This window comes from Watersipora subatra, chromosome 8 (genome assembly GCF_963576615.1).
Source record: "Watersipora subatra chromosome 8, tzWatSuba1.1, whole genome shotgun sequence".
NCBI lineage: Eukaryota > Metazoa > Bryozoa > Gymnolaemata > Cheilostomatida > Watersiporidae > Watersipora > Watersipora subatra.
The window spans coordinates 40751926-40775721 of NC_088715.1; the positions used below are offsets into that span (position 1 = coordinate 40751926).

Sequence of the window (23796 nt, forward strand, 5' to 3'; positions counted from 1 at the left end):
TGACAGCAGCCATTTGTCATTTCTCGGTCGGTTAGAAATGCCTTCAATATTTTGGCAATATATTCACAACTAAGAGTCTAATCAACTAGAAACTAGAACTACAAATATTCACCGCGCAAAGCAATTGATGTTTGGTACATCCTACGTAAATTAGAAGTACAAAAAGACCTAATGTTCTATCGGCAGCCATGTTTCATTTCTTGCTCTGTTAGAAGTGCCCTCTTTATTTTGGCAAGATCTCCAAAAAATAATAGTCCAATCAACTTTAAAGTCTTGAAATACACTGAAAGCACATACCGCACAGAGCGATCAAAATTTCGTAACTATACCTAAGCCGAAAGTACAAAAGTACAAAAAACCTAGTGTCCTGTCGGCAGTCAGTTTTCATTTCTCATTCAGATAGAAGTGTCATCAACATTTTTGCAATATTTCAAGTATTTTCAAGTCGGTAAATTTGCTATGTATCGAGAACCAATGGTCCGATCGACTTGAAACCTCGGAATTATACTAAGATCCTGAACCACAAAAAACCACCAAAATTTCTTCATCTTCCATAAATCAGAAGCACATAAAAACAAAGCGAAACTATGAATCTGAGATTACTTGGGAGTAGGATTAGGTGGAAAAATGCATTTCCGAGTTACCTCATGCCCAGGCTCAAAAGTGTTAAATACTGTAAAACCTCTAATATCGTTTACATTATTAACAATGAAATGTCTCGTTATCAAACTCCAATGCTTTTCGCTTTTTTTCGTTAAAACTTTGAAAGCAACACCATAGAAATAATTAATAACGGTTTCAGGCTAATAATAGTTTCTTGTGTAATGCGGTCTTGATTCTTCGAAGTACATGTATATAAAAAACCGTTTAAATTGGTATGATGGTACGATGGTAGATGAACGACCAGTTTTGGGCCGAAGATTACATTTAGCGAGCAAACCTTTGCACGTTGCATTTGCGTTAAATGCAACGCGTAAAAGTATTGCTCTGCCAAAAATTGTTAGAAGAAAATTGTTAAACTAGTTCAGCTGTGCAGAAGAAGAGTTGAGGTCAGAAGACGTTGTGAAAGGTATCGGACAACCAGAAGATGTTTGTTATATCGAAAGCAACAATCAGAACGCAGCTATCCTAGCAAACGATGGAAATATTTTTGTCTTAAAAACGTTAAATTTTGTTTCTGCATGAAATATAAGTAGGTTGGTTTATGTCACTTGTTCATGAATATATATTTGTAGCGTTTGATCAAATATCATTATATAATTTATAAATTTGCCGATTTATAGCATATTATTTGATAGCATCATTGCGGTAATTGTATCTTACAATTGATCAAGGCTCATAACTCCTCTTCTGTTGCTCATAAAAAGCTAGTTTTGTCTGCAAGTTGTAGCAAACATATCAATGAGTGCAATAAGTTTTTATGCAACACTATTAAATATACATGTAAATATAAAATAAAGATGTCTTCAAATTTAAAATTAAATAAAAATTGAAAGCTTCAACAAACTGCAAAGCAGGACAAATGCTATAATATCATCGCAGGTTAATTGCAAGCAATAGATATCAACTGGTAGAGATATTTCTCGGTTTCTCAATGCCTATTTATTAAGAGATCTTTGATAAGTCGGAGGTAGCTTAAGTTAGCAGATATATTGCATCTAAAAGATTTAATATCGCTCCACCGGAAAAAGAGGGCAAAATATAGGCGATATTCGCTTCGCCCGTAAAAGTACTAAATTTATCTTCCGAGAATTCTGACGAGCCATTTGAAAAATACACCGCTAGTCTCTACTTGAACGCCACCTCCAATTGACCACCACTATAGAAGAAGAGTTGAAAAATAGAGCGCCTTCCAACTTCCAATGAGAATTTTAACCGCGATCAAGTTTTGTCAATTTTAGTCTTGAAACATCCTGGCAATCAGGTCACCTCAAACATTAAAAACAATTCAAAATGATTGAAAAATGCTGATACTTTTTAATAAAACCTACTAAAACTTTGTTAAGTTCATCTTCAGAGGGTGTCAGTAAGTTAAAACATATCTTCACTTCAAATGCTCAATTCCTAACTCTCTCAACTAAAGTCTTTACTAGAAAAGAACACCCAACTGGTTTTATATACTGAATAATAGATCTTATATAGTTCATAATAAACTAATTGGAAACAACTGAGTACCAACTTTAATCACTTGATGGAAGATGTGCTACGAACAACCGATGGAATGATAACTAGAGCCAACTGAAGGAGCACATGCAAATAGATGAAACAGAAACTATTGTCAGCTAATGAAGCTTGAGCTATGATAGATTAATGGAGGCAAGCTATAGCCACCATACGGAGCACAGGCTAAGGCCAATTACTGAAACACAATATATCGCAAACTGACAGCATTGTCAAAATGCTGTCTATTTTGGTTTTGATTTATTCTCATACAACATAAATCGTTACTGAATAGTTGGTATTTGATGATGCAATCCTTGGTCTGAAAGCAATGACAACAAAACAAGCTGATATGTTAAGCAGATAAGCAGCTACTTTCCTTCAATATATAAAAGACTTCTATGGCTAAATAAAGTACAAAGTTATTATTATATCTATTCCAGGCTCTTTATTCCGGTACGAGTTAGTCATCGAGTTTATAAATATATATCACAAAATTTATGTGTCTGTGATTCTGTGAACCTGTGTGACCAGCTATATCTATTAAACCCTTGGAATAAAAAGCTGGCTTCGTGCTGGATTTGAACGCACATAGATTACAGGTTTCTAACCCCGCATTTAACCACTGAGCTATACAGTCCTTAGAATTCTACTGTTCTTATTATATACCATATAACCTTTTCTTGATTGCACAAGCTAAATGACGTATTAATTGATACATTTACGGTTACGGTGCCCCTTTTATGAAATACTTTTCGCCTGACCCTTTGAAACACAATGTTATGATACCGACACTGAAATGAACTAAAATCATATAATTGTACACAAAATATTTTTTCATAGCAATCGTAGCAAAACATACTATATTTAACCATTTGATTTCACATTTACATTTAAACACCTTTACGGTTTTATTTTTCCTCCCAATTTATTGTAATAAAACAATTTTTTCATTTTATGAAATTTAAAAGTTACAGTTGTTTAAAAAAGTTTGAAAACCTTAAACCATAACTGCCACGAACAACTTTTTTCGTATTTACTAGGTGAATCAGACACGCTGGTTCCGATTTTGTAATCAAAATAAAGATTAGGCCACTAACTTTCAGAGTAATGAAGGATTTTTTATAGCGTTTTAATATCGGTCTCGAAAACAACACGATCGGCATAATAAGCTCCGCCCATAAATATGTGACGTAACCTAGCTTTTTAGGAACAGAAGTTACGTAGGGATGTTTAGACTGATTTAGAATAATAGAGATGGGTGTTTTAAAATCCATTAATATCTAAATTCAGCCTTAAAAATAATATCAGTCTTTTCTGAAAGGTAGATAAGCTATTTAGCATTGCATATTTAAAAAGCTCGATAACAACGCTAGCTTGTGATAAAACCGTGCTTTTTGAGCTCATTTTTCTCAGCGTCCAGCCCATTTAAACATCGTGTAACAAGCTATGAGCAATTTTAAATAGTTTATATCCCTTTCATAAAAAACTGAAATTATTTTACAGGCTGGATTTAGATAATAATGGGTTTTAAGACACCCATCTCTATTATTCAAAATCGGACTAAACATTCCTAACTTCCGTTTTTGAAAAAGCTAGGTTTCGTCACATATTTATGGGCGGAGCTTGTAATGCCGATTGTGTTGTTTTCGAAACGGATATTGAAACGATTTAAAAAAGCCTAAATGACTTTGAAGGTTAGTGGACTAATCTTTATTTTGAGTACAAAATCGGAATCAGCGTGTCTGATTTACCTAGTAAAAACGATAAAAGTTGTTCGTGACAGTTATGGTTTAAGTTGTTTTATTTTTTCTAGTAATTCATTTGAACTGCACAGAAGCTCTTTTCAGATGGTATGAATTTTAAAAGTTGGAATAGTAAGTGTTGTATATGTTAAATAAAATAAAATTTTCTGTCCAAAAACTTTTTTATAACCCGTGCAACGCCGGGCATTTATTAGTATATATATGTTTTCAAAGAAATTAGATTAAAAAAGAGAACTCAAACTTTGTGGGTTGAGTGTACTAGAGTTGGACGATTTTGACTAAAATTCTCTTGTGGCAGCTACATTGTTCAACTCATGGCGCTCGTCAGGCTGTGACGGATGGTTTTCGCAAGATGGCGCGATGCGACGGCGGTGCTGACAAAATTCCTGAGAAGATAACTTCGCGCATGCCTGCATGCTGATGCTAACTCATTCAATTTGTTTAATGTTGCTAGTTCTGTTTTGAATATAACATAATATTTTTATAGTCAGTGTAGGTGTACACAAATTTTTATACTAGGTTGCAGCGTTTTATTCTGTTGTTGTAGGGTTGGGCGAGTGTTTTTATCTTCCAAGTTATCTCAAAAATTTTATTGCCGTCATTCAAACTACATAATATGCTAAATTCTGTCCGATTTTGTTAACTTTTTTAGTTGAACGAAGTTTTCTGGTTATTGCGCCTGGAGTTTTGCTGTGCTTATGTACATATAGTTTGCTGTTGCCTGGTTTTAGGTAGGGACTGTGTATGCCTGTTGTCAAATTGGGAGTTACATTTAGAAAGTTAAAGATTTGTTCGTCTGCTTCAATTACGGGCTTTGGGTTGTTTCCGAAGATTTTATAGATTAACTTTTTTGTTCTTTCTGCTTGTTGTTGGTTTCCTTTGCATACTGTGAGTCTGTCATCTCTGTATAAACTGATACTTGTTGTTAGCTCCCTTGGTAATATCAACAGTAAATGCTATACTTTGACCAGCTCGCATGTTTATGCTCCATCGAAACTGCCCATAGTAACATCACACGCGGATTGTGATTTTGTCCATAGTTTATTTTTGAGAAAGAGTTGAGATTTTTTTTACATGCATGCAAATGTGCCTTTATTTTTTGGTGATCATGGTTGTTTTGGTAGCGAAATCAAGCGCTTATTTGAGGAGTGTTTGACTTATAGATGGGTAGAATTCGCAAACATCTCATGTGATGGAAGTTTGTTTGTTGTTTTTTCAGGTAGTTTTTAAACCATTCTATTAATGCATTTGTGTTGTTCCATAGATGTTTCATCTTCTCATTTCTCATTCTCTTCCATAGAAATAATCTTCTCAGGAATTACGTAAGCGCTGCCGCCACCTTTTGAAAAATATCAGTCACAGCCTGACAAGCGCGAAACAGCATTGTAGTTGCCGTGAGATAACATTCGTCAAAAATCGTTTAACTGTATATATATACAGTATAAAGAATATACCCTACAGGACAAAACTATTCGATGAATTGAATAATTCGCGAATTCGCATACTGTCAATTCTGCGAACTATTAAAATCCGCGAATAACTTGTTTTACTTTTCAACACAAGGGAGAATAACTACTGCCTCAAATTACTAAATCTCAAAACTACCTCAAAACTAACCGCTAGACAGAGTTAGTAACATAACTGAGTTCCAAACTCCTTTAAAATCATCGCCAGGGCTTTGAGTTAAGCCCATTGCCAATGCATCACACTTCTTTACAAGACCATTCAAGGTTGTCACAAGTTATTTGGAATTCAGCACGGCATCATCATCGCAAAAATCTCTCTTGCAGTTATTTACGTTGAAAAAACTCATAACTTACCACAAGTTGTTGGTTCACCAAAAGCCTCCAAATCAATGAATGAAAACCTCTGGATTTAGTCACAAATTTATAGCTTAGCATGATCGACATAAATTTCTCAGCTAAATAGAAACCTAAACACTTGGTATACACATGTAAAGGTTTTACTCTATTGCTAGCTGCTTTCACAAATTAATTTATTCGCGAATGTGTTCATCCGCGAATAATTTAGTCCGCGAATATGCATGAAAAGACAATTCTCGTGAAATTTAACTCGGCGAATAAGTTCATCCTGTAGGGTACATATATACAGTAGACGCTACTATAACATAAATAATCTGTTCCAGGAACATTTATGTTATAGGAAATTGACGTTATAAGAACAGTAAAGTAAATGTAAATCGCCTAATCCGTTCCAAGATCTTTCCAAACTCACCCCTTTGGCCATGCAAAAAGGAGAAACTTAATTTATTTAATTTGTAGGCTGTACCGTAACTGCAGCATTATTAGTTTGCATCAACAACTTTTCTCCTTTTTATGATCAATCTCACTGGTTTTATAGACCATGCTTGTGGTAAATTTAAAACAAGTTGATAGGGACTGCACATTTTCGACATTCATTTACAACAATTTGCTATTTGTCTAAACAGCAAAGTCTATTCTGCAAAGTGAAGCTAATAATAAATATTTTGTACATCTACAATAAGGCAAAACAACAAAATCTTTTTGCTATAACAAGCAGTTCTACCTGTTCGCCATCTATCACTACCCAGGTGTCAAGGTTAGGATTAAGATAATTTTCAATGATACTCCAACTCGTGACATTAAGGCTGGTAGACCGACGCTGTAACACCTGCACCAATCAATCGCCTTTGTATTTATGAACAAGAGCGAAGCTATTCTATTCGCTTTTTTGTCGAAAAATCTATTACGAATCTATTACTAGAATTTTGTGAAAGTTATATATAATAGATATAACGCTAAACGCACGGCGCTTTTTCTTCCAGAAGTGCGGCGAAATAAACTAACATTCAAATTGATTTTGAAAACTTGCCCGACTTAACACTTTACATTATTTGGAAATTTTTGCGTCGTAAGAAGTAAAAACATGACATAGATCTTTTACATAATCTGAAATTTACGCTATACGTTATAGGAGCGTCTACTGAACATTTTGTCTACCGTATAGTCCCTTTTACATAACTTAATAGCATAACGTGAGAGCGGAATTCCTTCACATTATACACCTGGTGTACCCTCTCTAGGAATCATTGGCATGACCTTTTTGGTTTTATCTGAGAACCATACAGAAGTAGGTTATGCGCAACGCGGTTAGGGAATTGCATTCTCAACGAATCAAAGTGTCTCGTAAGACTGATTCACACCATATTACAGCATGTTTGTGTTAATATCCAATACAATGTTAACACTATCACAAACCCATCTGCATTTACATCAGTGAATAGTCCGTAACGCTGTGCTCTTATTACACAATGAGGTCGATGAGGTCGCTGAGGTCGATGAGGTTGCTGAGGTCGCTGAAGCTATGAAGTACTACTAGTCTGGCAGCAATCTGGCAGCAACTATCATGGAGGAAAATATGGATTAAGGACTCTGCGACACCGAATCATAAGTTTGACAACTGCAATCTTAACCAACACATCCGCGTTGCCTTAGCGATGTCACATAGTCGATGAATAATTGAGAGGACAACCCTGACTTACAGCAATACAGCGTGAACCAGCCTTTGCTGTTCAACGAGTCATTTACTAGTGTTACATGCTACGACTTTTTGTCATATTTTTCATTTTCGTAGCATGTAAATGGTTTCAAACGCCGTATATTTAATTCTTTGAGCAATTCAAACCTCCGATTCAAGGAGGGATATTTTTTGAAAACGTATCAACAACGAAGTACTGTGTATGATGTAAACATCAATATTCGTATTATTGCATAAATCTGCGATCGGAGGTTGGATTTCATTGTCTTCATCGGTGATGTTCTTACAGCATCCCTACGCAGCTCTGTTTTCAATGCTCATGTTCTAAAAATACTATCTCCGAAAAAAAATATGAACTCCGAATTTGAAATAAAAATTTCCTACACGTTTTGACATTTGACTGACCTTAGACACATTTTAGTAATGTCAGCCCCAGTATAAAATAGGCGCCCTGCTGTAGCTAAAAGCGCAACAGGCTAATATAAAAAACGGAGTAGTGTGACAATTTCTTCATAGAATGTAAACTTGTCTGCTACAAACAATTGGAAGTTGTGCGATCAGTCTTGCGTATCATGTAAACACGTCCTCATCATTCCTACGATCAAAACCACAACATCTCAAGGGCGAAAATTCGTAGCATGTAAAACTAGTGTATATTCATATACTACAGCCTAGTACAGAATGAAAGGAGTAGATTTACAGTATATACATACTACAGCCTAGTGCAAAATGAAAGGGGTGGATACCCTGATGTAAATCCACGGAAGAGGTTAATTACGACTGCTAAAACAATTTCCTGGACAAAAATAAACTGCTATTAAATTATGAATGGTAGGTCAGTGTCCCTGATGAGAGAGTGTCGTTATGAGGAAACCAACCGAAGCCGGAGTTCTGATCCATATAACAATTCCATCAAGGCAATGTCTTACTCTAATCTCATAATTTATGTTTATCGAAATCCTATTTTAATTTGTCTCACAGAGCGATAGCAAACCAGAAAAATCGCTACCATTTTACTAATTGCCGCTTTTCAAGTATGTTCGTCAACGCTGCCAATTATAATTGGCTTGTAAATGCTGTCACGTATATTTTTATGTTATTTGTTTTTCCTGATCATAGTAGAAACACGAAGCAGTCCATTTCACAATAACCTACAGACCTACATCCAACCACGGCAGTTGTAAGTATAACATTTCTATTGGCATTTGTAATCATCAAAAAACAATATTTTTTATTACATGCTAAAAAAATGTAATGAGTAATATCTAGATGCTTTCTGAGCTAATCTGGCCAAAATATACTATAAAGATGACCGCTAACTAACTGACACAGCTGTTGATGAAAGGTAAGATTTGTCACCCCTTTCCCTAACCTGGCCTGTAAATCCAACAGATTAGCATGATAAAGCGTAGGTTATTTTAATTTTGAAGACATTATCCTGACCTAGTATAGATACTCCACTCTACCTCAGCCAGTTCCAAAGGCTGCGCTATATCGACACTACCGGCTGATTGTTTAGCCCACCCACTTCACCCCTGAAATTCCTGATAAGCTAAGCATTGAAAGTAAACAACGCAGCAGTAATGAGACATTTCATAACTTTACCAAGGAATGCTGTAAACTGAAAATTGTCAATGGGTTTTGTCAAGTTATGAATCATTTTTTATGAGGCAACCTGACTTATCCCCGAGGAAGACACGTAGGAACTGTAGGACACACCGACAAATTCTGTGGCTAAACTAAGATATTTGTGAGCAGTTTGTTCCTACAGCTAAAACTATTACAGTCGACCCTGTCTTCTTCGGAATTCCCTTTCCAAGCTTGAAATTGTCCGGACAAACCTGGTGGTCTGGACAATTGTCTGTTACGGCCTTGTCTGTTTGAAGAATGACAAATTTGACCAATTAGTAGCTCTCGCAACAGACGACGTGAGCAACACAGACGCCGGAGTACTATATTTTTGTTTGTTATTACGGTATTACTGTTATTAATATTATACTGTACCCTATTGTAGGTATAACCATATTCTACTCTCTCATGTTTACTGTATATGCATATTGTACCATATTGTAGCCTAGGAGTGTGTGTACGGGACAAAGTGGGCTTAATGTACAGTACTGTAGAGTACTCAATTTTTAATGTCCGTACATGACCGAGTCTGAATTAGTCCGCGTACAAAAGGGTCGACTGTATATCTTTAGACAACTTACACAGAGCTAAAACTATCCTCAGCGTCCATGCATTGAGTTCATGGCTTCTATTTGGTTACACAAACACTTAATACATTTCAACAAGAATCCGCCGTCGACTTGCGAAACAGAATGCAATGTAAAGTAAACAGGAAATGACGCAGTAAGCGAATTAGAGATATTGTGGGTCCCATGGCTGTATGAAGATACGACTGTCACGTAATTCCTACTTACACAATACACTCAATCATTATAAATTCAGTGGGGAGTTTGACCGCTTCATAGCGTGAATCACAAGTCTAAGCGGAGTATGCGGAAGCTCTGTTGAAATAGACGAGTGTTTGTTAGATGTTGGGCAGATGCCGACCATCCCCTTTTCTCAGTTAGTTATGATACAGAAGCAGTGTGCCTGGCTGATGGCTGGAGAAGTACAGGTGGTCTTGACCAGTTAATCTATATTAATTCATCAGACTTAATCATTGCGCGCGTGCAGTGTGTGAGTATGTGTGTGGTGAGTGGTGTGGTACGCCTGTTAGTCAGGGTGAAAGCTATGCGAATTCGGATTTTTTAGCAAATTTCATCCAAACTCCACACGCATAACCTTGCCTCTTCCGCCAGGTCACAAAAATATTTGGTTTCAAAGCACCCACCGGCTGCAATCTGATTGAAGTTACTGCAGGTCAGCACTAAGGAAAGAAAGTGGAATGTGAGAGATGTGTACAAATCTGCACGGTAATTCCTATTCAACTCAATCATGTTGAACAGTAATGAATCTACACGCACGAACAATAAGCTCCTATTGCATTGACATAGAAACATAATTATTTGAGAGCAGTGTTCTATGTCTGTGAGTCAAGACTGTGAATTAAGAGGTCAATGTGGAAAAAATGTAGAGGTCTATGTAGAGGTCTATGTAGAGGAAATGTGATATCTAAATACTATGATAGGGACTTGACAATCGCTTCTTTAACAACCTAATATTTGGAAAACTTATGCAATTTGGAAAATTATCCTTTTGATATGCGTACGTTTACATATATTGACATTTTGAAATAATTTTGGTGTTACTGAAAAAAAGGGTATACTTCAAAGGACTTTTCCTTTTTATTAAATGGATAGCACTAGGTCCAGAGTTATGGAATTAGTATGTTGCTTGGGGTATAATGTTTGACATAGACCACTCATAGGGGTCCCAAATGCTAGTTCTCGAGCAATCCATAAAACTTTCAAAATCTTCCATAGGCTACCCAATATGAATGACCGATCGCTAATAAAACTATTAACATCGTAAACAACGTATGTTCATGGTCGGTACATTTAAACTCATTTCAGTAGATAAACAGAAGTTAAACCATAACTGTCACATATAACTTTTATCGTATTTTCTAGGTAAATCAGACACGCTGATTCCAATTTTGTACTCAAAATAAAGATTGGTCCACTAACCTTCAAAGTCATTAAGGCTTTTTAAAAGCGTTTCAATATCCATCTCGAAAACAACACAATCGGCATTACAAGCCCCGCCCACAAATATGTGATGAAAACTAGCTTTTTCAGGAACGGAAGTTAGGGATGTTTAGTTCGATTTAGAATAATAGAGTGTCTTAAAACCCATTATTATCTAAATCCAGCGTGTAAAATAATCTCGGTCTTTTATGAAAGGTATATAAACTATTTAAAATTGCTCGTAGCTTGTTACATGATGTTTAAATAGGCTGAACACCGAGAAAAATGAGCTCAAAAAGCGCGGTTTTATCACAAGCTAGCGTTGTTATAGCGCTTTTTGGAGCTCATTTTTAAATATGCAATGTTAAATAGCTTATTTACTTTTCAAAAAAGACAGATTATTTTTCAGACTGAATTTAGATAATAATGGATTTTAAAACACCCATCTCTATTATTCTAGATCGGACTAAACATTCCTAAATTCCATTCCTAAAAAGCTAGGTTATGTCACGTATTTATGGGCGGAGCTTGTTGTGCCGATCGTGTTGTTTTCGAGACCAATCGTGTTGTTTTCGAGACCGATCGTGTTGTTTTCGAGACAGATATTAAAACGCTGTAAAATGCCTTCATTACTATGAAAGTTAGTGGACCAATCTTTATTTTGAGTACAAAATCGGAATCAGCGTGTCTGATTTACCTAGCACATACAACAAAAGTTGTACGTGACAGTTATGGTTTAAAGCAGCATTACCATTTCCAGCAGATGTTAATTACTATGCACCCATGAACCATCTGAAATAGATAGAGATTGTTGATGTTTCACGCCTGATAGAGCAGTTCGGTAGAATATTTAATCTATGAGTACAAGAGTACATCTACAGTGAGCATTCAACTTTCAATTCAATTTCTTTCTACACACAAATTTCTCTAGTTGACTCTAACATTGATTAAAAGCTTTGCTACTTCGTCTGAGTCTAACAGTAGAATTTATCCTGGGTGCTACCATGCTGAGAATCATAAAAAAGAATACATATTTTCAAGTTATATTAGTAGATTTTCGTGACGTCACTCAAGTTTTCATTCAAAAAGTATATCATTAAAATATGTAAACTTAATAGCCGTAAGTAAGTAACCATAATGGTAAGTATTTACAAAAAACATTAGGTGTATGCTGTCATCACCAACTTTTTAATAATTATTTTTTATGAATTTGATATTTTTGCAACGTAGTTTTACAGAGCAAATACAGGTGAGTTTAGCATTTAAAACCATGCACATGAGTACCAGATGCTGATGAAGATAGCCCATTCTAAGTAGCAAAAATACCTTTATAACATTGGTGTGCAGAACTTAACTAGTTTTTGTAAAACAATTTTTAACCTAATGTGGCTAGTTGTGAGTGCTTCGCCCTAACTCTGATCTTTTGACCTATCGCTAGTATTTTGGCCCGTTACTAGTTTGTTGAACTATCGCTTCAGCCTGTCGCTAGTGTTTCAACCTATCACTAGTGTTTCATCCTATCATTAGTGGTTCAACCTATCGCTAGTGTTTCAACCTATCACTAGTGTTTCAACCTATCGCTAGTGTTTCAACCTATCGCTAGTGTTTCAACCTATCACTAGTGTTTCAACCTATCACTAGTGTTTCAACCTATCACTAGTGTTTCAACCTATCACTAGTGTTTCAACCTATCACTAGTGTTTGAACATATCGCTAGTGTTTCAACCTATCACTAGTGTTTCAACCCATCACTAGTGTTTCAACTTATCGCTAGTGTTTTAACCTATCACTAGTCCTTCAACCTACTGTTAGTATTTCATCCTATCACTAGTGGTTCAACCTATCACTAATTTTAAAACTTTGGTTGTATGTGCCTTGAGATCAAACTAAAACACACGCGGCACTATTGAAGTCCACATATGTATATGCAAGCACTTGTATAAGACGAAATGTCCATCATTGAGACTTCTGAATCATGGTTGGTAAGTGATCTAGGATGCTTTTGAATTACGGTATACGTAGGGGTACAATATAAGGTAAGTGTGATGGATATAGACTCTAATAATGTACTCATCACAATATTGGGAAAAGTAGTTTTTGCCTTGCTATATACTGTTTGCCTTGCCAGTTACTGTATACATGCAAGTATACAGTAACTGAGTATGGCAGGTTTCATTGACACTGGATAAGTCCATGTCCGGTGATACCTCAGCGAAGGTTGTGGCCTGAGATTTGTGGCCTGAGATCTTTATATTTTAACGTTTTTAAGCTAAAATAACCAAACACTTGCTTTATAACAAACTTAATGGGTATATGCGAAAATGTAAAATTATATTTCGTTTGCGGGTAACTGATGGACTAGCTACCGTTTTAATCGCACGAAGAAGACAACTTCAAGTTTATAATTACGAGTAAGAGTATTAAACGCTTACGGCTTACCTCATTCCATAACAAGTTTTTTATGAAATTCGGAGTAAGGGAAGGGAATTTAAAAGCACCCTTAGTTTTAAGCAACTAATTGGTGTGCAGTCCCTACAAGGACTGTCTTGACTCCTCCCGAATATAGAACCCTCCTATGGTATCATATGGATTTTGGGCTTAACTTGATATGAACGCATGTCTATGTGTAAAAAAATTGATATACAATGACGAAGAAAACCACTAACGGCTGTGGCAATTCTTGGAAAGCATTATTAGCAATGGTAGCTACTAAAGCTCTTTGTTGATTACTAAGTGAAAAACTGCAGACAGCTAGGATGGAAAATTCATATTCTCCACAGGTCTTGCTTACCAATAGCACCCTGGTGTTCTGGTACAACTGAGACAGCTGGTGTGTATCTGGCAAGCATCTGTTGGGCATTCATGGCCTCCATCTTGAAAAGGAAATGAGTGGCGTTCTACACACTTGTCTCTAATCCATAAACAGACCTGAAACGATTCAATCTTTGTACATTAGCTTATTGATTAAATTACATTAGCCTATTATTCATTAAATTTTGTTATATTCACACTCAAGTCAAATGGTATTGTAGGATACTGAAATTCATGTGAAGAGATTACGGTATGTTGTAAAAAAGTGTCGCAAAGCCCTGACACGGTTTGATGAGCAAAAACTCCCTGCGTAAGATCAGTAAAATACAGCTATGAACCAACATCGCATAAGCATATTTGATACAACAATCTTTCCAGCAAATTATCTTTTCAACTCCTTGCATCTTCCTACTCTGCCTGTGATAAATGTGTATTTTACGTCAATTAAAGGTTTCAAAATCTTTCATGGTTTGTGTCCTCATTGTTTACATGACAGTTGAAGGTTTTCAACTCAATTCAACTTACGTGATACGAATAAATTGCATATATCCTCTAATTATTCTGAAAACATCATTGCCAGCTGCTTTAACAATCTTCAACCTAACATCTGTTCTTTTAGCAGAGAAAAATATTTTGAACACTCAAACTATTTATTTGCTTTTAGAGGCCAAATTATGCCCTTTTTTATTCTTCTTTGTTTTATGATTCCTGTATGGCAAAATTTAGAAAAAATTTCTGTTTGAAATAAAATTATTAAGAATTAAGTAATATATATATAATTGACGTTATAAAAAATCGATCTTGTCGAAAAAGATTCCTTATGAAAGAAAGTCGGCCCTGAAAGATCGACCGAAGAGTTTCCATTGAGTAGTGCAACGTTACAAAGAAATGATAAAATGCGAGCAAATTTTTTATAGATGACTGACTAGCAGTGAGTCCGACATTGCCGAGAATTTATTTCATTCTCAACACAAATTTCCAGACTGCTTTCATGAAAACATACCACGAACATTTACATTAAGGGAAATTGTCCTTTGGTGCAAATCCCATTTTCAAATTTGTAATAAGACAGATGGTGGCACATTGTTATGGAAAATGAAAGTTCTAGGATTGTCAATTGAGCCCGGCATTGCTAAGAACGGGGGGGGGGGGGGGGGGGGGGGGCTGATTTTTCACATTAATAAGCCTTAGTGAGTCAGCTCTCATAACTCTTCTGTCATGAGATAATTGGTTAACATCACGAAACATCATGGGACATCACTCTTATAATAGTAAATATTATAGTAAATTTACACTACTGTTTCACATTAATAATCCGTTGCGAGTCTGCGGTTATAACTCTTCTGTCATGAGGTAATTTGTTAGCATCACGTCATGGAAGCGACTCTTATTATAGTAAAGATTACTCTGCATAACGACAAGGTTGACTAGCGCAGGTAATAAAGTAATATGCGCAGGTAATAAAGTGCAAGTCTAGTATACTGAATGTCCGGTGTTTAAACTCTGTTCTAACCATTTTTAAGAAGTAATTTAATTATCACTTATATTATTTCTTCAGCGGAATACGACTGGTATCATGAATATACGACTGGTAGAGCCGACTGGTATCATGTAAAATTACAAGATGATCAGATTTTTCTAAGTATATAAAACTAGCAAATAACACAATCAAATGAATTATCAGAATCTGGCAGCTGATACCACCGACCTTGACACAATTCTCGAGACTACTGCAGTCGTTATTTTGATGTTGATCAGTCGTTGGAACTGATTGAATTAGTATCATGAATGAACAGAACAATATAACATTTTTGCTAAATAGATTTTGAAAATCATTGTAATTTTGGTCATGGAAAGTGGATAATAGTGACAACTGGCTCAAACTATTTTAAGAGGCCATGTTGTTGGGAGGTCACTAGTAGCTTGTACTATCAGCCAATCAAAACAAACTGAACTAAAACGTTAACTCCTACTGATCATTAGACACCCAAAAGTGCTGCGAATCACTCACTATGTTTTTGAGGTCAAACACGGGTCAAACGGATTAACTACAATAGACCCTGAATGAACTAATCATCCCACGACCACACGAGCGGAGCGGAAGTGTGGGAGTTTTTATGATAAATGCATGTGCACACAACTTACGAAAATTATTCATCAACAATGAGACGAACCCTCATCAAGAAATTTCATCAAAAAATTTAAGCATCGGAATTTAAAGTCGTTAAAGTATAATAACGATACAAAAACACATTTAAACCTATTTAAATATGTTACCAAGTCTTTGTAAACCTACGATAATATCTTAAAACTTACCCATCTGATCGGATTATACACAAATAGACAGATTAATTTGAACGAAAATTGCCACAAAAAGCTTGAAAAGCTCGGTTTAATAAAAGTTAAGACCGAAAATTGAAACGCCAATAAAGCCATGCGACCGATTGTAGAACTATTTAGCAGTGCGCATTTCACGAGAAAACCGTGCTCATTTCATCAGTCTATGGCATTTTTTACTTGTAATCGAATTTATTCGAAGGTTTCTGTAACAAACGTAGACCGTTTGAGGCGTAGACCGATTTACAGGTACGAAATTGTGGTACACAGTTTATCAGCCTGTGTTTTTTGTCCAATCACCGAAGGTTTCATTATTTGAAACGTTAGCCGAAATTCTTTACAACTTATGTACAAGCTAGGGCCGAACTACAACGCCCCTTCATGATGAGAACATTTTTTATTTTGCTACAGTTTTATACGCGTGAAAGCTCTTACTCGCTTTCTGTTAAAGATCGCTTATCAAAACCATTCTACATTCAACGCAACCAACTTTCAAACTGTGTATAGTACACAGTAGCTTGCCATTTTACGTCTAATTTTGCATTTCAGAGTTATAATAAACATATTTCTTTATTGTTGTTGAATTACATACATTACAGTAAATTAGGCCTACAGCTTTATAACACTTTTATAACAGCTTTTATTTTGCTGCAGTTTGCAGAAATCTTCAATACGCATGAACGCTCATAGGTTTTCTATTATTGCTGTATTACTATATTAACAATATTGGTTATTTTAATAATATCAGTGCATTTTACTTATAATATTGGCCAACATTGCATTTCCATTGCAAGGGAGAGATATAAATGTGTAATATTTTCCTTTCATTGTTGTTGTTTGTCATGACCAAACACTTTTTAAATAAATTTTCTAAAAACCTATATAAATACCACAACTTCTCGATATTGCTACCTATGACGTTTTGAAATGTAAACAAAATTGTGTATTGTTTTTCAATTATTACTATATTAATAAAATTGATTATTCTAAGAATATCAGTGCATTTTACTTCTAATATTGGCCAATATTGCATTTCTCCTATTGCAGGGGAAAATATAAACATCTTTTCCATTCATTAGTGCTTATTGTTGTATATAATAACACCCACACCCAGTACATTACAGCTACCATTGCAGTTATCCTATTGCACTCCAGAGCCATTTGATTGCTAATATTGCATTTTTCAACCATCAGTACCCTTTATTTTTTGCCAATATCTCTGGCCATCTCTTTGGTCGTGGGCTGTATGACAGTGGAATTTCTAGTAAAGTTAAAATATGGTCAACAAAACCACCTCTTGCCAAAAATAAGTGTTTTATAAAATCACCCCAGATCAGCTTACTAACCATGATCCAGACGTACCGACGATGAACATTTGGTCTTATGCAACCGCTTGCATATATGCATACATTGTATGTAGACCCCAATTCTGTATTTCAATTTACATGTAATTGAGATCAAGGCACATGCAACCCAAGGAAAAAAGCTGGCAATAGATCAAAATACGGCGTTAGGCCAAAGCACTAGCAATAGGTTGGAGCCCTCCAATTGTTAATACTTTTATTGTTGACAAAATTCTACAATAATTGTGAACATGATGGATTTACTCCAGCCGTCAATTTGAAGCTTATAAGAATATATAAACTACAGTTCTAATTTTGTTTCAAGCTTGGTTTGAACCGAGATGAGTATGGCTTATACAGTATACGCCCCTATAACATAAATAATTTACCCCGATAATGTTTTAAGAATAACTGCCACAAACAGCGTTCATTGTTTATTAGAGGTGAATCAGACACGCTAATTCCGATTTTGTACCCAAAATAAAAATTGTTCCACTAACTGTCAAAATAATTTTCGTTTTTAAAGGCTTTTTTACAACGATTCAATATCGGCGTCGCAAAGGACGCAACAAGCCCGCCTATAAATGTGTGACGCAGCCTAGTTTTTTAGGGACAGAAGTTGGGGACGTTTCGCCCGAACTAGAATGATAGAGATGGGTGCCTATAACCCATTATTCTCCAAATTCAGCCTTCGAAATAATCTCAGTTTTTCTGAAAGGTAGATAAGCTATTTAACATTGCTTGTTTATTACAGGATGTTTAATAGGCTGAATGCCGAGAAAAATGAGCTAAAAAAGCGCGATAACCATGCTAGCTTGTGATAAAATCACGCTTTTTTATCGCCTGCGCCAATTGACTGACTTGTGGTAGTTCTGAATAATTGTACATATACTTATTCTCTGCGCTTTATCTATACATCTGAGCAGTGTATAGAATAAAAGTCGCAAATACCTCTATACATCGGTTTCTCTCCCTGCAGACACAGAGCAAATAATGCTTTTAAGGCTAACTATGGGTTTACCATTATTTAAATAGAACTAGAAAACTTACACTGACTTCACGTTTTTGTTCTACAGAACTTCTTACGTAGTACGATGCGAAGGCTGTACATAGATTTTTCGCGTTTAGTGGAATTTACGTTTTAGGAGGTGTAAGTTATAGGAGCGGCTACTGCATAGAGTCGGGTACAGGGTTGAAATCGAGTTCATGGTTCACATACTTAATCATCTAGCGCCTGCATTGCAATTCGACTTGTATCTCAAACTTGTTTCATATCTCAACTTGAGATACGAAACAAATTTGAGATTCTCAAGACAAATAATAGCTCGAAGTTTTCATCACAACCCAAATTTCTCCTGTTACGATACTTGTATGTTGAGGTATGACTGTACCATCAAGTAACTACCAATCACATGCGACAAGGAATGAACTTCATTAATCTACTCCTCAACGTAGGATCTTTGTGGCTAAAGGTAAAGTAGATTTGGAAACATCTGACTATACATTATACAACAGAGCTGGTCTGTAGCATATCTATCTGTGTGTTAGCTAGTTATATGAAACTACATAGGGAGCAACTATAGTGAAAATTAGACATGCTTCTAAATTAGTACTCTCGCAACAAAACAGCTACATTCTGCTACCAGTTTGAGTGGTGATACACAAAAGTGATCTTCCGATACATGTTCATGTAAAAGCTGCTTCACACTATATCGCCGTGTGTCAGCTTTTTCCTTTCAGCATTTAGCGTTGATTATATGAACCGTAAACCGATATCATCGACGAAGCAACGCGGACACGTCAGGAAAATTTGCAGCTGTCAAACTTTCCCGATCTTTCGCCGAGCATCGACGACCGTCTTTCAAATGTGAACCATTTCAGCGATGGTAATTTGCGGCCGCCAATAGCATGATTTATTTATTTCCGTTTGTGACTGTTGCTGCGGGACTAGTATTTGACTTCAGTCACCCGAAAACAAAGACGTTTTTTCACAAAAATTAAAAAAATGAGAACACTACGTCACTGATGCAAAAGCGGATGTGATAGTGTGAACTATCCCCGAAGTATTGTGGTATCAACGCAGAGATATTGCGATATAGTGTGAACTAGCATTTAGAGGGACATTCTTTCTAGCTCACTGTTCCCAGACAAGTGTGTCAATTGAATAATGGGTGATGATTGATTGATAAAATCAGACTAGTAATCTCATTGCAACCGATCACCATCTCATAGACAAGACAGCTTCCATATCTTTTAACTCTAGCAAATATTGACACAGGATAATAGGCATTCGGCTCTCTACTTTGTAATTTCCTGAGCGCTCCTGGGGAGAACAACAGTTCATTGATAAGGAAGGGGATACAGTAATTAGAGTACCATGTGGATCATAAGAGATAATTTTTTGAGTGTGATTAATATATCTCCGCCAACTCTGACCCAATTTCCACATAAAAGTGTGAGAATGTGGCACAACTAACACTGCATCACATGATGCTACACATTGTTAGCTGTATCTCATCAGCTGTATCTCATCAGCTGTATCTCATCAGCTAACACTGTGTTACATGATGCGATACAGTGTTAGCTGTGCCACATGATGTGATGCTTCACAATGGTGTAACACTGTATAACATGATGTGATACAGTGTTAGCCAATTGTGAGTATTTAGATATTAAAGATGGACTTACACAAAACTTTAGCAAAATTTTATTAGAAAATATTAGTATTTTTCTATCATTTGCAATTGTTGTTGATATTTAAGTTGATCTGACTGCAGGATGTTTTCAGATTAAAATCAACAAAACTTGATTACGGTTAAAACGCTCATATCAAGCGATAATGCAATTATGTCTATTGTTGCAAAGAGATCCACAGAATTGAGATGTGTAACGCTGCAACTTGAACGCAATCCATTGTTTTTTTGACGTCATCACCCTGTTTGCACATTCGCTCGTCTACGAAAAAGCCACCATCTTTGTAAAAAACGATCGTCATTCTCTTGATTAATAGTATTTTTCGGTGTTGTTTTGATACTAAAGTAAAAAATTTGCAAACAAAAGCATTGTTTGCAATAATTAATTAGAGAAGCTTCATATTTTTAACGATAAAAGTTGTCCATAAAGATGGCAGACAACGATAGAATGACGTCACGAAAAAACGAAGGATAGCGGATGTAAACTATAGCAACTAGTGATGTTATTTCACACGTACTTTTCTTTTCAGCCCTTAACAATGATAACTTAACTTGAACAACTTTCTGGGAGAATCTACAAAAACCTTGTGCAAGTTCATCTTTAAGTGCTACGCTGGCTCGGCAAACAAATCATGTTTTAATATGGTGCTAGAGAGGAGCGATGGTTGTCCGACGCCTCAGGTCAAGGTGGCATATTTAAGAGGTCAAGGACAAAACAAATCATAGATGATCAGAAAAAAATCTGCTACTTCTTGTGCTATAGTAGCACTCACAAGAGCAACGCCATTGACCGCTAAAATCGTTTCCACGAAACAAAGATGGCGCATCACATGGGTGTTTCGCTTCCAAACAGTGACTCTGAATCGCGACAGAATGAGAGCGACAGGCTGTATCGATGATGGCATTGCAGCCCCATATGGGGATGTATCGCTCTGCTATCACTGTATGTAAACTTAGTAAGGGTACATGCAGCCACCGACAGGAACAAGCATGTGTCAAAGTCATTACAAGAGAAAGCTATAACTACTCACACTACTTAGCATTCCATAGTCAGGTAAGGATGAGTGACAGAGATCGCAGGTGCCCAGGGCCTGGCAATAAGCAGGGTCACTAGTACACGCTTCCTTGGTACCTTCTCCTTCGCACAGCTCACTGTGACAAGTTCATTAGATGTTAGGAGATTTCATTTACGGTAAGTTAACAAATGCACTAAAAGGTACAGTTTTGGGAACTGAACTGTTAACGGTTAGGGTATAACGTATAACGTATGCAATATACCTACAACTGAGAAAACATGGAATATAAACCTGTCAACCTTTGGTTATTCAATGGTTCTCCTGATGACTAAGTCATATCAAGTCTTAACAATAGACATACCACCGTTGTGGTGAAAATACAGCAGGGAGCAAGTAAAGACCGGCTGTTCTCAACACTATAACCCTTTCCCTATGTATGTATGACTAGGACATAACTTTCTGAAAATTTTCACCTGTGGACATGGGATGACGGTGTTTGCCATAATATATAAAGTATTGATTTAACTGTCACAGAATTAAAGTGAACAGAACATTTTTTATAAAATTACGGTCACCATCTGAACCATCAGATTCACTGCTACTTTTACTACTAAAGCAGCACTCAGAGTTCCAATAGGATAAAATATTTGCTGAAACTTATGCATAAAGTCGAGACTGAGACGTAATTTCTTCGCAATCGGCATCCATTCTGAAAATAACAGTACAGAATCAACAATTCTACTTTTCATATTTTCAGTTTGAAATGAGATTAATAATAAGGCAAGTGAAATGTCGTTTTGTTAATTTTTTGAAAAAAGAAATTATTGGTCTACTTCTAGTACAGGTCAAGCAATAGCCTACCAATATTCGAACGATGCATCAAGCGGCTTCTAAAGTGGCGTCCCCGTACAGAATAAAGGATGACGTGGCGTCTAAAGTGGCGTGTCTTAGCGACAGAGCCAAGGTGAGATAGAACTTGAGAATAGTTATAGCTCAATACCTGTTCGTAGAGATTTCCAGCTATTTCATCTAGCAGCGATTAATATACATGTATCAAACAGTGATTTATTGATAAAGCTGGCAGTGCCAGGGAATATGCAAGTGTAAATAATCAATCAACAAGCAGAGCAGACTGCACTGATGACTCAACCACCGGCCTTCTCCGTTCAGCTGACAGTCAACCAACAGATGATCACCAGAGTTTTGTGAGAGTTTATACCTCACTCATCAGTAAACTTATATTCTGCTTTTTCACAGTAAAATGCACGTCCATCATGACTTTTGTAAAATGCTTAGGGTCCTATAATGGCGGCTTCGGTTGATAAAAACTTACTGTAAATGATCAAACAGTTCTCTTTGGCAGAATACATATAGACTAATGCACTAATGGTCTACATCTGGTTCTAAAAGGGGAACATTGATAAATACAACGCGCCCCCGAGTTATGATGACCCTGTTATACGATTTTTTCGCCTTGCGAAGTGAAACACAATATTTGTCCCCATGTCATACGAAATCTTCTCGCTATCGATATCAACAGAGATTTCTCATAAAATTTGAATTTAGCAGTCAGTGTGCTGGGTACATCGGAGTAGAGAAGATGCTTATATGTTATTCAATGAAATTCTTCCAACAACACATGGAAGATATACCATACTCGCACTCTCTCAATTCAGCGTTATTCATTATTATTTATAGTAAAATGAAACCGAAAATATGTAATAAAATTTTAGCCTATGACAAAGTTGAAGTTCAGTAAAATTTAGTAAAACACATACTAAAACTTAGCTTCAAATATGTGTTTAATAAGCTATATTTGGTAAAGTTAATTTAGGCGTTTTAGCTATAGCCTACATCTGCCTCGAAACTAAGGACTCCCTACGATATGTACTGCACATAGTACATTGCAGTGTTACATTTCATTGCAGATCATAACCACTAAATACACTAGAGTAACTGCAGGTAATTATATTTACTAAGGTTAACATCGTATTTTGTTACTAATTTTTAATATGTACAGTACTCATATAAAATTCTGATGATTTTCACCAGGGGCTGCTTGTGTTAGATAATTATTATGGGTTTCTATACCCCTCTATATGACATTTTCACCTTATGATGTCAACACTGGAGTGAATTAAAATCGTATGGTAAGGTTCCACTGTACATCTGAAGTAAAATAGATGTATTGATCAACTTTGTCACACACACGCACGCACGCACACACACAGTAATTCAGTCAACCTTGAAATAAGAATGTAGACATACATCTGATGGTTCACTGTTGCCAACTACATGTAGCTCTTCTGGCGGAATGAGCCTTTTGGGCTTACGTAATGGGTAATGCTTTCGGAAACAGAAATATTTCATTTTAGATTGACTAAAGATTATGTATAGTTAGTAAGTTGGGAAATCTTCAACCGGGTAACTTCAGCAAGCAAGCTTCTTGGTGACTTTCCTGATTTATGGTTGGCTTCTGTGTTCTGCCTACAGCGACTCAGAAAAAGTCATACTAC

The 23796-nt window shown here is 36.1% G+C and overlaps 1 protein-coding gene across 1 annotated transcript in view; it reads right to left on the reverse strand.

The window, feature by feature from the left end:
• The window catches only part of LOC137401382 (multiple epidermal growth factor-like domains protein 8), a 92859-nt gene that overhangs the window by 34556 nt on the left and 34507 nt on the right, over positions 1-23796 (reverse strand). Inside the window, exons 5-6 of the mRNA XM_068087699.1 lie at positions 21296-21416; positions 13872-14008 (exon numbers count right to left, since the gene is read on the reverse strand). Of these exons, the coding sequence (XP_067943800.1) occupies positions 13872-14008; positions 21296-21416 (258 nt within the window). The remainder of the gene's footprint in view (positions 1-13871; positions 14009-21295; positions 21417-23796) is intronic.